The sequence below is a fragment of the Carcharodon carcharias genome, chromosome 7 (assembly GCF_017639515.1).
Source record: "Carcharodon carcharias isolate sCarCar2 chromosome 7, sCarCar2.pri, whole genome shotgun sequence".
NCBI classification, from domain to species: domain Eukaryota; kingdom Metazoa; phylum Chordata; class Chondrichthyes; order Lamniformes; family Lamnidae; genus Carcharodon; species Carcharodon carcharias.
In genome coordinates, this window is record NC_054473.1 from 164,096,659 (window position 1) to 164,112,301 (window position 15,643).

The 15,643-nt window shown below is 39.4% G+C and overlaps 1 protein-coding gene across 1 annotated transcript in view; it reads right to left on the bottom strand.

The window, feature by feature from the left end:
* The window catches only part of zfhx3 (zinc finger homeobox 3), a 452,533-nt gene that overhangs the window by 310,262 nt on the left and 126,628 nt on the right, over positions 1-15,643 (bottom strand). Inside the window, exon 2 of the mRNA XM_041191401.1 lies at positions 10,175-12,879. Coding sequence (XP_041047335.1) covers positions 10,175-12,833 — 2,659 coding nt within the window. The 5' untranslated portion in view covers positions 12,834-12,879. The remainder of the gene's footprint in view (positions 1-10,174; positions 12,880-15,643) is intronic.

The window sequence follows — 15,643 nt, forward strand, 5'->3', positions numbered from 1 at the left end:
AGAGGATGTTTTAAAAAAATACTCAGGCAGCAAGGTAAAAACTTATGGTGCTGAAGAGAGCAGTAGGTTTGAATCAATGGCAGTAAAAACGTGGCTTTACAACTTTGTTTAACGATAAAGTGTTATTCCTGATTCAAAGCAGCCAGTGACCTTTTACTAGGTCTTCAGCAATTTTGCTCTTCAGCTGACTGGTAGAAAGTAAAACAGGGGATGAAAGGGGTGACTTTCCCTCAACTTTCCCATTTGGGAAGCAACTGGTCTCAAGACAGCTTGAGCAAATTCAGGAACTAATTGTGCAACTATCATAAGAAGAACATTTTTTCCTAGTCCTGCAGTGTCATCTTGCCTCTGCCAAAGGTTGCATGAAGACTGCTATGCAAAAAAATGTGTACCCAGCTGCCATAACCTATGGCTATTCTAAGTCAACACTATGATCATGGCAAACACAAGACTTATCCAAACTGGCCTCATAAACTTTCTCCACAACAATGGTTTCAGGACCCATAGCCTTTAAAATTGAATCATCATGCTGGCTTTCTGCATATTAATCAATGCACATAAAAGTTATTTAAATTTAAACTTAGCCGAGTACTTAACCTAAGAGAAGATTTTGGCTTCAGTTCTCTCCAAGTATATTTTATGAGAGTTGCAATGGTCCTGTCATCACAAATTGAGTCTTGATTTTGGCCATCTCTATTAATGTTGAAGAAATTCAATAAAAAGTGTAATTTCATTTGTTGTTAGCTCTGCATTTATCTGCTGATTAAAGTGTGCATATATGTGCTATTTGATTGCTCTTTCCTTGAGCTTTCAGCCAAATTAGTTAATGCATGTGTGTATGTGACAGACATGGGATGTATATCTGTAATATATTTTTTATAGCAGGTAACACAGTGAGACCTGCGTTAAACTATTTCCCCAAACCCTTCCAAATCTCATTTCACTACCTTGCTGTAGGCACATGGGAGAGAACTGATGGGAGTCATAATAGAACAGCCAGCTCAAAGCAACAGTGGCAAAGGCTTTACAACTGATTTCCCAGCCGTCTCATAAATTACAATGAGACTACAGCACAGAAGCAGGACATTTGGTCCAAGTGGTCTATATGTTGGCATTTTTATGTTCCCTAGAAGCCTCATCCTCCCACCTCTCTTCATCTAACCATATCATTATATTTTTCTATTCTGTTCTCCCGCATGTGCTTATCTAGCTTCCCTCAAATGTATTTTGCTATTCGCTTCAACTACTACATTATTACCACTCTTGGAATAACGAGGATTCTCCCTGAATTCCCAATTGGATTTACTCATGACTATCTTACATTGATGATCTCTAGTTCTGGTCTCTCCCGCAAAAGGAAACATCCTCTCCACGTCTACCCCATTAAACCATTTCATATTCTTAAAGACCTCTCTGTTTTTAAATTCTATCCATCTTGAAACAAACTTGAGTGCTTGGTTTTTTTTTTAATGGCTTTACTAACCTTCATCTCTACTTTTAGTGATTTATGTACCTGTACCCTGGATCTCTCTGGTCTTTACCCTATTTATTCTCTTATTATCCAAGCAATATGTGGCATCCTTATTCTTCCCAAATTGCACAACCGTACATTCCATGGCAATAATTGGCACATGATCCAAGAATAAAGTATAACTATGAGCACAAAGGCAAGAAGAGTTACAACAGCATATAACTGTGTCAACATACACTAAACTTACTACAATTTTGCACCTTAAACCTTGAACTTGAATCTGTTTTCTTCTCTCAACATATTCAAATCAGCAGAATAAATGATGAAGCAGAAAAGAGTTTTCAGTAGCTAATCAATTGAAGTGTTCAATGAACAATGAGTTTCTGCAAAAGTACAGATTTTCAAAGTCTGTCTGAAAGCACTTCCAATATGAATTTGGCAACAAATTGTGAACACTGCTGTATTTATATTAAAATAAAAGCACTAAACTTGCAAAAATACAAGCAACACAACATGCAAATGATAAATAAAACTATGCAATTTTTGAAAGATATACACACACATGAATAAACCCAAGATGGGATGCTACAACTTTCCATGACAGAATAAGAAAAAAACACTGAAAAGGAAGCAGAAGAGAGACTAAACACAGGCAGAGATTCATTTGCTGGCATATTTTACTTCAGAAGTATTTATAAAATGACAGTTTGTCTAGAAATCCAAAAAATTTGCAGTATTTCCAAACATTCAACACTAATATTATACGTTAGTGAAAGGTATACAATTTCTATCTATATTGGTTTGATTCACTTGGTTTATATAAAAATCTGAAAATTTGTTTTAGTTTGCATGGCTCAACCACTATTAAAGAAACAATGAAAGACTTGTATGCAAGGGGAAGAGGCAGTTTGAGGCATATGCTGCAAATATCAACATATTGTGGATCTTTGAACCTAACTTTCCAATCTTTTCCCTCATATCTGATCAATAATCGTCAACATATAAGAAAGGGCACAGGTGGAGTCTGAGGTTTGAAACATTTGTTCATGTTTTGGTGCCTTCAGTGATTCAAGCCAGAACATTACTAAAAATAAGCTTTGATTTTTATTATTACAGGTATGAGAAGGGAGATCAAGGGAAGAATTCCTGCAGCCATTATTTGTAGTGGCATCAAAAAAATCATTGTGAAAAAATTAGATTATAATTTGGCTATACACAACAACCAGAGCAATTTTTTCCACCCAGTCATTATTAAGAGACATAAAGAAAGCTCTCTGAGCCATCTAATGGCACATTATTGGTATGTTGTGTGGGTTTCCTACTAAGCAGTTCTCTGGTCAAGAGTCTTAGCTTTAACATAGGTACTTTCTCTGTAGATCGAATGTGATCAAAGCTCTTACTTTACTATTTATATAACATGGAATTTGTACTCAACTTTCAGAGTACTTTCATTCCATATATGAAGAGAACAGGATATGCTTACCATTTAAAATCTCAATAGCCATTTTTCTTTCACCCACTCATTAGAAACAACTGGTAAATAATGTTTCCTTCATAACTACCTTGTCACCAATGAACAGGAGAACCAAATTAACCTTGCAGTCACGGAGATGACAGAAGAACAAATCTTTGCTAATGAACCATTACGCTTAATCAAGAACTTTTATTCTTACTTTCTAACTTACTCTAACTTAAACTCAAAAGTCTAAATTATTTTTGGTGTACTGACTTTGTGACTTAGATTATTTGATCAAGTTTGGCCATGAAGTAATTACCATATCAAATGAAGCTCTGCCATGTGTATATACTCTTTATCTTCTTCCCTTTATAGCCTTCCAGGCCGTACATCTGGGATTCTGATTGAAAGTGAGGGAAATAACTTCATGGACATTACCAATGTTACCTTCTGTCCAAGTGTCTAAGAGGTAGTGAAGTCTAATTTGTTTTGAATCTTGCAGTTTTTTTCCTCCCCTCCCAGCAGCACTGACTAAGCACCCTCACTTTTGCTTGAATTAGTGAAGATTACTTTATTACATCTGCAGTTTGTTTCTAGCCAATAAGACCATTTAGAGTTGTGACAAGGTGAGTTTCATGAACCATAGTGATTCTCTGGGTAAGTGTTTCAACCAAACTGAAAACAAACTATAAATTTCTAAGGTGGACCACATAGAGTGCATTGTCAGGGGTTTGCAATGTGCTTTCAGATACTATCATGCATCAGTAAGAGAAAAAAAAATGTTTTAAAATGAAAAATGCCTGTCAACTCAATAGTGTATTGATGATGAAGCAAAATGGGAGCACAGAAAGTGCAGAGGCATTTTGGCTTCAGGAACTGGTTTCAAATTCAGCTCAGACTGATGAAATGGAAGTTTCTAGTGTCTTCTGGTTGTGAGGTCTACATGAAATAAGTTGGGGCAGTTTCAGTCTAGTTCCTAGCAGCCCACAGCAAAAAAAGGAACCTAATCTAGCAATAATTGCTAATTTCACTCAGGACAACTGATGGTTACTGTGAGAAATGGTAAGGGGATTAAGATTGGGGTTAAGGCACAATGTTGGGTCAAAGCTTAACTTTTATTCTAACTGTGCTTCTATGTGGCCTAAGGTGCTCCATTCCTCTATGCTGACATTCTTCACCTTTGAGAGTACAAAATTCCAAAAAAATCACAAAGCACAAGGTGGTGTCCATGGATTTACAGGTATCTGAAACAGACGGGATTATCATGTACCATTCCAATTACTGCATACTATACTATATACTATACTTTAAGTTTAACATTGGTGACCCCAATGACCCAGCTGATTAAGGATTGGCTGTATGAATGAAGCCTACATCTACCAAAATTTTACGTCCTAACCACAGAAGTGCAGGAGATGACAGTAAAACTTGCTGTTTCTGAAAGAGTTTGACAACTGTAGGCACAGCACAACCTTGGAGACTGCTTTAGGAAAAGTTCCAATGAACTGGGAATGACATTATATAAAGGGCTTACTGGTATTACACATCTTAGAATGTAAGCAATTTAACTCATAGGAGAATTAAACAGATGGTAAAAATTAGTTACAGCGATCAATTTTTAATTGTGAAGCTGTGCTGGTTAAACAAGCCTGTGCAAAAACACATTGGCACTTATCAAGTAAACTACTGCAGGTGGCTACAATATAATTAACTCTTTGCTTTCTAGCCATAACACCATTTATTAAGGCAATTCAGAAAATCATTGAAAAAGCTCCCAATAATTTCAAACATTACTTTTGACAAAACACCTACGGGACAATAAATCACAGTACACAGTTATGATCTAAATGCCACACAGGCATTAAACTGTTTAAAATAAAGGATAAGTTCTACATGGAAGCAATATAAATACAAGTAATTGTAAAGTCGGAACCTTTCAGCTATTAGCCCAATTATAATTTTGCGTATTTCTTATCTTGTGAACATCTATATTACTGTATAATTTTTACATTATTCCTAATTAAGCTGAGGGCCACCTGAGCCCAATTTTGTAACCTCTTCTAGCTTTCTTTCCCCCTACTTTGGCAATCTGCCACCACTGCCACAGGGGACCCGGCAAACTCAACAAGCGCCGTTGGTCCTATTACCAAGAGGTCCTATTACGAAGAGGTTCTTTCTAACAATATTATTGAAAAAACAGACTCCAGATCCCACTACATGAGTTCAGTGACAGATGTCATAGGATTCAGCACAATGTGTTAAAATATGCTAAGGCACTCTGATCTTTTTTAATCACTTTGCAGGAGATTACATTTAATATATTATAATGTGCTCTGGCAGAAATCCAAGTCCAATATTCTTACAAGAACATGTTACTGTTAATAATACAAGAATATGGAAGAATTTTTCCCCCACTGAGAACTGCTGTACCAACAGACAAAATTCTGCCAGAATCAAAGGGAAAATATTAAAAAAAAAACTGTTGTGAAAACTGGAATTATTCTCAGAGTGTCCTGATAGGGGAGGGGAAGGGGGTTGAGATGGAGGAGGGCTTGGGCAGTAGTTTAAAATAGTTTTTTGGGTTCAATTATATAACCATTAAATTTAAGTTCTTGTTTGAAACTCTGTCCAAAGTCTAACCTCTATTATCAGACCAGCACCACCACAGATGATTCATAATTACATTATCCTACTGTGAAAGGTGCACAGTCCATGGGTGCATTTATCTTCTGTTCTTTATTAAATACAACATTAATGCTGTAGTCACCAACAATGGACAAACATCAACTGTGTCTTGGTTAATATTTTAAAAAACATAACAAACAAACAAGGAATGACAAGACAATGGTATAGAACCAGTTTGTCAGTCAAGTTTCTCCTGGAATTTATCCTTTGGCTAACAAAATGACTGATTGTTGGGATAGTGGCAATAAATTGCTGGGCATATTACTTAAAATGCCAGCATTCCAATCCTAACCTGATTAGAATGAAGGCAGTAGCAAAATGTATAGCCTAAATTAAAGCTAAAAATAACTGCTCAGGCAAACACAACTAATATTTTAAACTTGAAAATATTCAAGCACTCCACAGCAATTTTTTGTTTAATATTTATTGAACATTTAGTAAAGTTTCTACAATGGATCTCCAACCCAGAATTAAACTACAATACTTTGTTCTCTGTGCCATATGTCAGGGCTCCATATTATATAATGATTGTGGCTTTGCAGCTCTAGCATTGCAGCGCCAGACATTCAATTACAGACCTTGAGTTTAAATCCTAGCCTCGATGCGCTTTACTGGTGCTCAGCCAGACTCCTTGATAGTACATAGTACTATCTTGTAGTACATGGTGCTCCATCCTGGGGGAGATGATGGGAACTATTTGTCAGGTTAATGCTTCAGCTTAAACTGCCTTGCCTCCAATTAGCCATGGCAGTGGCAGCAGCTAGACAGGCCCAATGCTTTTGTCCTCCTTGCTGTTATGTACTCTAAGTACTTCTATCCAATAAGAAATACCCAATAAGAAATATAATGATTCCAAGGATGCATAGCTAAACTCCAAAGACCTATGGCTTGCATTGCTGTAAATCCTCCATACATCCCATATTGTCAACCTTGTTTCACTGCCTCTGAGTCAGAGGTGATGGATTCAAGCTCAAGTCCAGAGACTTGAACAGATAAGTTAGGTTGACACCAGTCCAATTCTGAGGAAGTACTGCGCTGTTAGTAGTGCTGCCCTTTAGATGAGATGGCAAAGCAAAAGTTGTTCTCTCAGGTGGACACAAAAGATTCCATGGTACTATTTGAAGGAGCAGGGGAGTTCTCCTGGTGTCCTGGCCAACATTTATCCCTCAACAAATACTTAAGACAGATTATCTGGTAATTATTTCATTGTAATGTGTGGGTCCTTCTTGGGTGTAAATTGGCTGCCATATTTCCGACATTACAACAGTGACTAAATTTCAAAAGTACTTGATTGGCGGTGGAGCGCTTTGGATTATGTAGGCAAGTTTAATTTTTTTGCTGCATAGTCACTTCAGTAAGTAACAGTCAACACTGGTACAAGTGCTAATGCTATACAAGTTATTTGTACTTACCAATATCAGGTTGTTTCTGCATAAAGGATCTTGAAACTGTACAGAGCGTAACAAAACCATTTTACAACCACTATTTGCATGCCTTTGTAGAGGTATTTAGTACGTGAATGCTTGCTGTAGTTTAAATTTTGAAGAAACTATACATTGTATTCCCTCCTTTGTAATTATTGATTAAAATTTACTAATGTGTGTGATAGTTACATCAACAACAAATACTGATCTTTCTTGAAGATGGGGGAAGACAGTACCTAAACAAAATCTCTTAGATTTGAACAATGTTGGCAAGGCTACATTTATTGTCCATTCTTGTGTGTCCTGGTGGTGGTGGTGGTGGACCCTTATAGCAATCGTTTGTATAACTGCATTGCTTACTTGGCCAATTCAAAGGACATTGAAAGTCAACTATGTACTGTCACATCCAGGCCTGACTCAGTAGAACGGCAGTTTCTCTTCCCGAGGTTTAATTTTAAGCAACCTAAAAACAGTAATAAGGAGCTCTCCCAAAAACTGTAACCAAATTAACTGACAGATTTTGAATGAGTTCACCCCAGATACTCATGACTTGCCCAATTCTGGATAAGATCTTTATAAACTGTGGATAAATAAAATATTTGCTCCAATTTTTAAGGGGAACATGCGTTGAAGATTTATTACTCACATTATTACTAAATGTATTTATACATGATACACAGATTTGGATATAATAACATTATTTAGCTTCTTATTGCCATAAAATTTAGGATTTTGAGGCATGTGTAGTGATCAGAACAAGTCAAGAATGATCCCTAAACTTCGATATCTTAAGTCGTCAGGATAGATTTAGAGAGTTAGGGGTTTTTTTTGGAGGAACATGGGCTGTGAGGAGATTCAGTTCAGTATTTTTTTTAAATAAAATTGCTGGATGTAATGCTTTTGGAAGAAATTCAAAATGATAATAACAATAGGACTCATTGATAAAATACTTGGGCAAACTCATGAAATGCAAGGACATATTTCTCCTTTCAAATTGCCTCTCTGGAACAGGCGACCACCGGACAGGGAGGTGAAGATACCCTGTAATTCTTTCAGAAGAGATTTGTAACCTTCCAGAATGAAAAGGACACTAACATTACAAGGAGACTAGTGGTATCTTTAGGTAAGATTGTACATTAATGCATGGTGAGCTATGGTCCAATGGAGTTTAGGATTGGAGAGGAGTTACCCAGGGCTTCTCCTGAAAATGACTGCAGGGTTTTTCCCACTTTTTGGCATACCCATGGAGCTAACGGACAGGTTGGGAAGCTGGTGAGTTGAGATCATGCTGTGAATGAAGCAGGCACTGATGGACCCGGCAGTCTTTTCATGTCTTTTTTTTGGTAGCCTGACTTTCTTTCCATGAGAGTATTTTACTGAATCACAGATTAGTATTGACCCTTCGCATCTAACCAGAAATTTTCGGGGAATACCCAAAAGGGGAGTGATGCATCGTCTCTAGTTTTCAAAAAAATGCTTAAAGGTTTTGCAGATCCTTCTAAATCAGACTTTTGAGCAACATTTTCAAATGAAATTGCCATCACCCAATCTGCCATGGACCTTGGGCTTGCTTTAGACTAGGGCCTGCTAACTCAATTCAATTGTGTGTCGTTTGACTCGAGAAAAGCCTTTGAATTACATCAATTACACTGGCCTATGACATAAATTATTCAAATTCAAATTATCTAGCATTGTAAAACTGGATTAGGTCCTGTAGATAAGCTTCATTTCAGACCATTAGGGTTCGGGTTGTTTCCTCAAGGCCAGAACCTAAACAGGACAATGTTACACAAAGATCCTGAATAGGAGTATTGCTTCTTTTATATAATGAATCAATAATTTTCCATTGCTAACTTATTCTATATTTTATAATACTTTTGCGATGATACATTGAACGATGGGTTAGCAACTTCCCATCTCCCTTTGCTGGTTATTGGGGAATTCTCGAAGTTTATCAAGTCAAGCTTGAACATTGTTTTTAAATAATAAAAGAAAATACAGCATCATTCAGTCTCATAACAAAATTTCACATTAAAAATAATGGGCAACTTGTTGGTAATGGTGAAACAGCCAAACACACTGGAGACATTCTGGATGAAAATCTCAGTTAAACCATAAAAATTGGTCCAACATTCTTTTTAATTCAATTGTGTTTGATCTTACTTTAAAACATGGTAACATTTTTTTTAATACCCTCTTTACTGTTCACATTATGCATTGTCGTCTATCTGGGGACGAGTACGTCAGGCTGATTTACAGTTAACAGTTAAACCGTATAATAGAGGTCATCATATCCCTTTATAATGCAGACCACAATTTACATCACTGCTTTTTATTCAAAGAGCATAAAGTCTAATCTTTTTATGGGAAGTTTAACATTTCACATTCAGTTTTAATATTTTTTACAAATAAGTGCTATCATGGACATGCTCCAGGGCAGTTATCACAAAAAGATTTTTGAAACCCCACCCAATTCAAGGACAAATGATTACCAGGCTGCCCATCAGAGTGAGTGGTCATTTCCCAGTTCAAGGCCCCACCGGAATTAACCCTTTTATAAGCTTATGTTGCCTATAGTTTGTAAACCTTTTTTTATACATTGCGATGTAAGCATCACTGGCAAAGCCAAAATTTGTCATCCGTCCCTAATTGCACTTGAGAAGGTGGTGGTAAGCTGGCTTTGTGAACCACTGCAGTCATGTACACCTATAATGCTTTCTGCAGCAGTCTGGTGCAACGTTTCAGAGGATAGTTAAGGGCCATGGATCTGGAGTCACGTATAGGCCAGATTGGGTAAGGGTGGCAGATTTCCTCCCCTGAAAGACATTAGTGAACCAGATGGGCTTCTAACAACAATCCCATGATCATTATTAATGAGGCTAGCATTTTATTCCAGATTTATTAATTAATTGAATTTAAATTTCCCCAATTGCTATGCTGGGATTTGAACTCATGTCTCTGGAGCATTAGTCCAGGCCTCTGGAGTACTAGTCCATTATCACTGCTCTATGCTACTGTCCCCGTACATTAGATTGCATGGCATTTTGTAACTTGTAATATATATGCATTTATATAGATATTGCACAATAGTGAAGAAATACATGGAAAATATTTGAAATAATAGTTATTATTTATTACCTAGTGCAGGTGCAAGTGCTGATACTGGATTTGATGGGTCCAGTTGGAATCCACCCAGCATAAACTGTGTGTCAGTTGCATTTTCCAGCTTCAGGCCAGGGAGGTTCATATTCTGGGCCAGGTAGTACTGGTAAAGCTCAGCCTCTGCAGGTGCCAGGTTACTGAGGCCTAAGTGTCTGTTGTGCTGAATCTGGTTCATGTTCTGCTGGAGCAGCATCATGTTATGCATGTGCTTCTCACTGGTCATATGAATGCGCAGGTTCCTGGCTACATTCGTCTCGTAGTCGCACACCTCGCACCGCCAAGTGGGTTTGGTTTTTGGTTTGGTGGGCGAGGAGGCCCCGCAGGTGCTCATACTGGCGGCGGCGGCGGCGGCAGCAGCTGCAGCCGCCACAGCTGTTCCAGCAGTGTGGCTAAAAACTTGGTCGCCCCCGCCGTTCTGTAGGTTCTGCATGTTATTGAGATGCTTGTCGGACTGCATATGAATACTGAGATTGCCTTTGGTTGTAGTGGAATAGTTACACACCTCACATCGGAAAGGCTTGTAACCACATGTATAGCTCTCGCCCCGGGCCAACCGAGGATGAGGTTGCCCAGATTTGCAATACACACATGAGCCACCGGATTCTGGGTGCTTTTCCTTCATGTGGGCCTCCAGCGTCTGCTGGTACTTGTAGTGCCAGTTACACTTTGGACACTTCAAGGTCTTGCATGAGTTCCGAGAATGCATCATGGTCATGTGCCCACCAAGGGAGCGGGAGGAGCCCAGGACCGTGTCGCACTTCGGACACTCAACGCTGCTTCCGGATGAGCATTCCCCACCCCCCAGGTCGCAGGGAGTGCTGGTATGCTGGTGATGGGAGGTACAGTTTCCTTCCTCGCCATCGACAGGTTCATTTGGTTCAGGAGCTGTGGCACTGTCTTTATTGGCACTTTCATCTACAAAGTCCGTCCTATTATTCTCAGTATTACCGACACTGCTGTCGCCGCTTGCACTGTCGTTTGACAAGCTCACTGCATTCCTCCCGTTTGCACCATCGAAAACAACAAAGGAAGAAGTAGAAGAAGAAGAGGTGCCCCTTGGAGAAGGGTTTAGCACACTAGGCATTAAAGGAGATTTAGAAATGCTTTGGTTTGAGAGAGCGAGTTCCTTGCTGCTACATGCATCACCCTCAGGGTCTTCCTGGGGCTCATCATCATCCTCATCCGACTCGTTTGGGAACAGTTCTTTGCACTCCTCATCTTCCTCTGCTTGTTCAGCAGAGTCCGCCTTTTCTACGAGGCTACTGTCAGCGCTAAACTCTCCACTGGCTTTTTTCTTCTCAATTTCCATCCCCAAATCCTTGCTCTCTGACATTTTGGTAGGCCCGGAAGCAAGGTGGCCCAGAGGGACTGAGGTAATTGGGGTCTTTAGGGCTGAGCTTGTCAGCCCCCCAAGGTTCAACAGAGCACTTTGTGCCAGAGGGATTGAATGAGGCTGCTCAGCTGCACTCGTGTTACCTTCAGAGTCTTTTAATAAAGCCAAACCGGCCTGGACAGCCTCATCACCATCAACATGGATTCCACTAAAAGTACCGTAGAAGTTCTGACCAGGGCCAATGAGGTTAGCTGTGGAAACTAAAGGGTGTTGAAAGTTTTTGATTTTTGGTTCCAGAAAGCTTATAAGAGGTTCCTTGTCTTTGCCTATCCCTTGGATGATAGCAGACACGTTCTTATTACTTAAGAGCTTGTGCTCCTCTTCACTAAGGGTCATTCGGTGGTCATGCACAGCATGCGTTACAAATGACCTCACATATCCAAAAGACAACTTGCACAAAAAACACATTAAAATCGGCTTTCGTTTGCCATAGAGCACGAAACTGTCAAACTTAGACAAGTCCACATTGTTAGGGACATCTTTGGATACACAAGAGTTTTTGGCAGAGCCATCACTGTTCAGGTAATCCTTGTTGCTTTTGTGTCGCACATCAAAAACACGGAAAGTGTGCAAGACAGGACTGATGCCTGTCAGTGCTGAGGTATTTGGGAATGTCTGGTCAGTACCAAACCATTTCCCAAAAGATGAGGCTATGTGAAAAGTGTTGATGATCTGTGGGTAGACAGAGACGGATGCTGCAGAGGTGGACTCCCCTTGCTTGTTCCCAGCGTTGGACATAGAGTTCATGAACAATGCTGGAAGAACACTACTGCCACTGGGCCCTCCAGACTGGATACTTTGCATTAGCTGGTTCACATTCTCTACGATGTAGGCAGAGCCATCTGCCTGATAGACGATCTCCCCAGTCAGGTTCTCCACATCGCTTTCCTCGGCCTCGCTCATTTCACTGTCACTTTCCTCCTGGAGGAGCTGAGGGTGGGAGTTCGGGCAATGGTGTTCCATGTACTTTTGTAAACTTGAGAATGAGGATGAGCACTCGTTGCAGCTGACCTCCTTCGTGGGCAGTGAGCTGTGTGGAACAACAGCTGCTGCAGCAGTCTCTGAGCTGCACTCGTCGAAGGATGTCCTTAGGTTCTCACACGGGACGCAGTTCTCTCGTGCAGACTCCATTGAAGCAGCTTTATCAGAGACCTGGGGGTTGGATTCAGTCCATTCCTGATGCTGGGAGGTGCTGCACCCATCCTCTTGCCCAGTGATGGTAGGGGAGTCACAGGTTTCCATAGTGATGGCTACATGAGCGTTTCATTGCATCCAGTCCGGCAGGGGCCTAAAAATTGAAAGAAAATAGTAAATAAATAAATGTATGGCACATAGGAATAAACTCTTATATCTGACACATTGTTACCAAATACTTTAGGATAGATTGATCCTGAGAGTAATGTATTTCTTCTGCATTTTACAGGGAACGGAGTATTTACAAGATTAACATTCCATCAAACTCCAAAGCCTGAACTACTGTTGGCAATATAAGTGGACAAAGGTAGAATTCATTGGTATGAAATTTCTCTGCCCACTATTTTAGCAGGGGTGTTGGCTCATTTCAAATAAAATGGGTTCATGCTGGAGTTAAAACAGCAGACAGAGGAATATCCAACAAATGCGTTAAATGCTCACCCACTAATGTTGCCAGTGATTTCTAAGCAAATAGCATTAAAATGATTGGGAAAGAAAAAGGTAAATATCAATTTCATCGGCTCTTCAAAGGCCCAATAATCAAGAGAAACTCAACATACTGAACTTGGTCAACACTCTCCACAGAGAGCATAAAGGTTAACCTCTAAGAAGGACTTATTATGGCAGCACGTCTTTCCTACTGGGGAAGGGGAAGAGCGGGGAGTGTGGGGAGGAAGACACCTTGCACATTGTAATCAGCTGTTTAATGTATGCCTTACACCTGAATTTGTGCACCTGGTGGTGTACCGTAGGTTGAAACTATTTTACTCAGAAACCTTGACAACAGTCATTTATTGCAATTGCACCAAGCTTGGGGCATCTTTGAGCGCAGAAAAATCGTTAGTAGCTTGTGTGTAACATACAAGAATCAAAGTCTGCAAGACTGGTCCAAAAGAAAAAACTGACCAACAAAATGGAATATATGTTTATTTACAAGAGGGCAGCACCAGTGTGGTAAAATCACAATAGCAAGACAAGGGAAAAATTATATAAAAATTGAAGGATTCCAACTATTAACAGTTTTCTTAGTAGCCCCAGAATACGCCATTGCGACAGAGTGCTTTTGTCCTAACTGGATATAAATCATGTAATTTTGCTTCGGTGTAATTGTGTAAGTTACAAACATTACTGATTGGCAATGAGTTGGTACTGTTGGACCCTCTCCACCAACTGAAATGACAGTGTGATGAACTAGTGAAGCAAACATTTACTTAACCCAAGTTCAATCAATATACTTTATTCACAAAATTTCCACTTTGAAAACCAATTCAGCAGCAAACTGACTGAAGGCTAGATAAATCTGTGGCGTTCTGTGCACATCGCTCATCAAAATGAGATTATTTTTTTTAAAAACAACAAAAAGCAAGCATCTGTAATGCAATTACCAATGTTTTTTTTGCAGTCTAAAGTGGATTGTCTGTAGTTCTACTTTGCTATAGAACTGGAACAGTAATACTGTTTGCCCACAGAGCTTTACGTTGACTGACATCTGCTCAGTTACAAGTGCCTAAACTGTCACTAATTATAAATGAGATTTATAGTGCATGCATTCAACGCCATGTATGACTTTGCAGCTTTACAATAGAAGGTGAATATTCTACCACCATCATTTACATAAGGCTGCAGAAGATTTCAAAAGCATCAGCAATTTCTTTACTGATGGAAGAGACTAACATTAACCCCTTTTAACTCTCAAGGAAAAATGAACAAATGTGCATCCAAATAGCACCTTCTATGCCCTCAAGATGTCCCAAAACATTTGACGGTAAATGAATTACTTATGAAAAGTAGTGACTCCTGTTTTGTAGACAAACATGTCAGCCAAAATGTATGCAGTGAGATCTCACAGACTGCAATAAGATAAGAGACAAGGTAATCTACTTTTGGTGGTGTTGGTTATGAGATAAATGTTGGCGAGTACACCGGAAGAATTCTCCACTTCTTCAAGTAGTACCATGGGATCTGTTACATTCATCCAAACAGGCAGGCATAGTTGGCTTAGTGTCTCGTTCAAAAGATACCACCTCCACCATTGTTTCCAGTCCAGTCCTCATGGAATAGTGCAAAACAGGAGGCCATTTAGCACATGGAGTCTGTGCCGGCTCTTTTAAGGATTGATTGTTAGTCCTGCTTTCCCACTCTTTCCCCATATCCCTGCAATCTTTTCTGATTCAAGTATATATCTACTTTACCTTTGAAGAGTACTATCAAATCTGTATCTACCACCCTATCTGGCAGTGCATTCCAAATCATAACCACAAGTAAAAATGGTTTTCCCCATGTTGCCCCTGGTTCTTCTATCAATCACCTCAAATCTGTGCCTTCCGGTTATCGATCCTTCAGCCATTAAAAAAATATTCTCTTTATTTACTCTATGATTTTGAGTGTCTCTTTCAAAGCTCCTCTTAGCTTTCTCTGCACTGAGGACAACTCCAGCTTCTCTGGTCTATCCAAGTAACAGAATTGAACACCACACTCGAGCTGGGACCAAGTTAGTGTTTATGAAGCTTTAGCATAACCTCCTGACTTTTGCACTCTTTGCCTCTATCCATAAAGCCCAAGATTCCATCTGCTTTCTTAACCTGTCCTGCCATTTTTAAGGAGTTGTGAACAAACTATCCCAGGTCTTTCTCTTACATCCTGTTTAAAATGGTACCAGCTGGAGTGCATTGTCTCTTATTCTTATCAAAATACATTCATTGCACACTTTCCTGCATTGAATTTCATCTGCCATGTGTAAGCCCCCAGCCTGTCTATGTCCTCTGAAATCTGTTATTTTTCTCACAGTTTACTGCACTAAGTTTTGGGTCATCTGCAAATTTCAAAATTGTACCCTGTACCGTCAAGTCCAAATCATT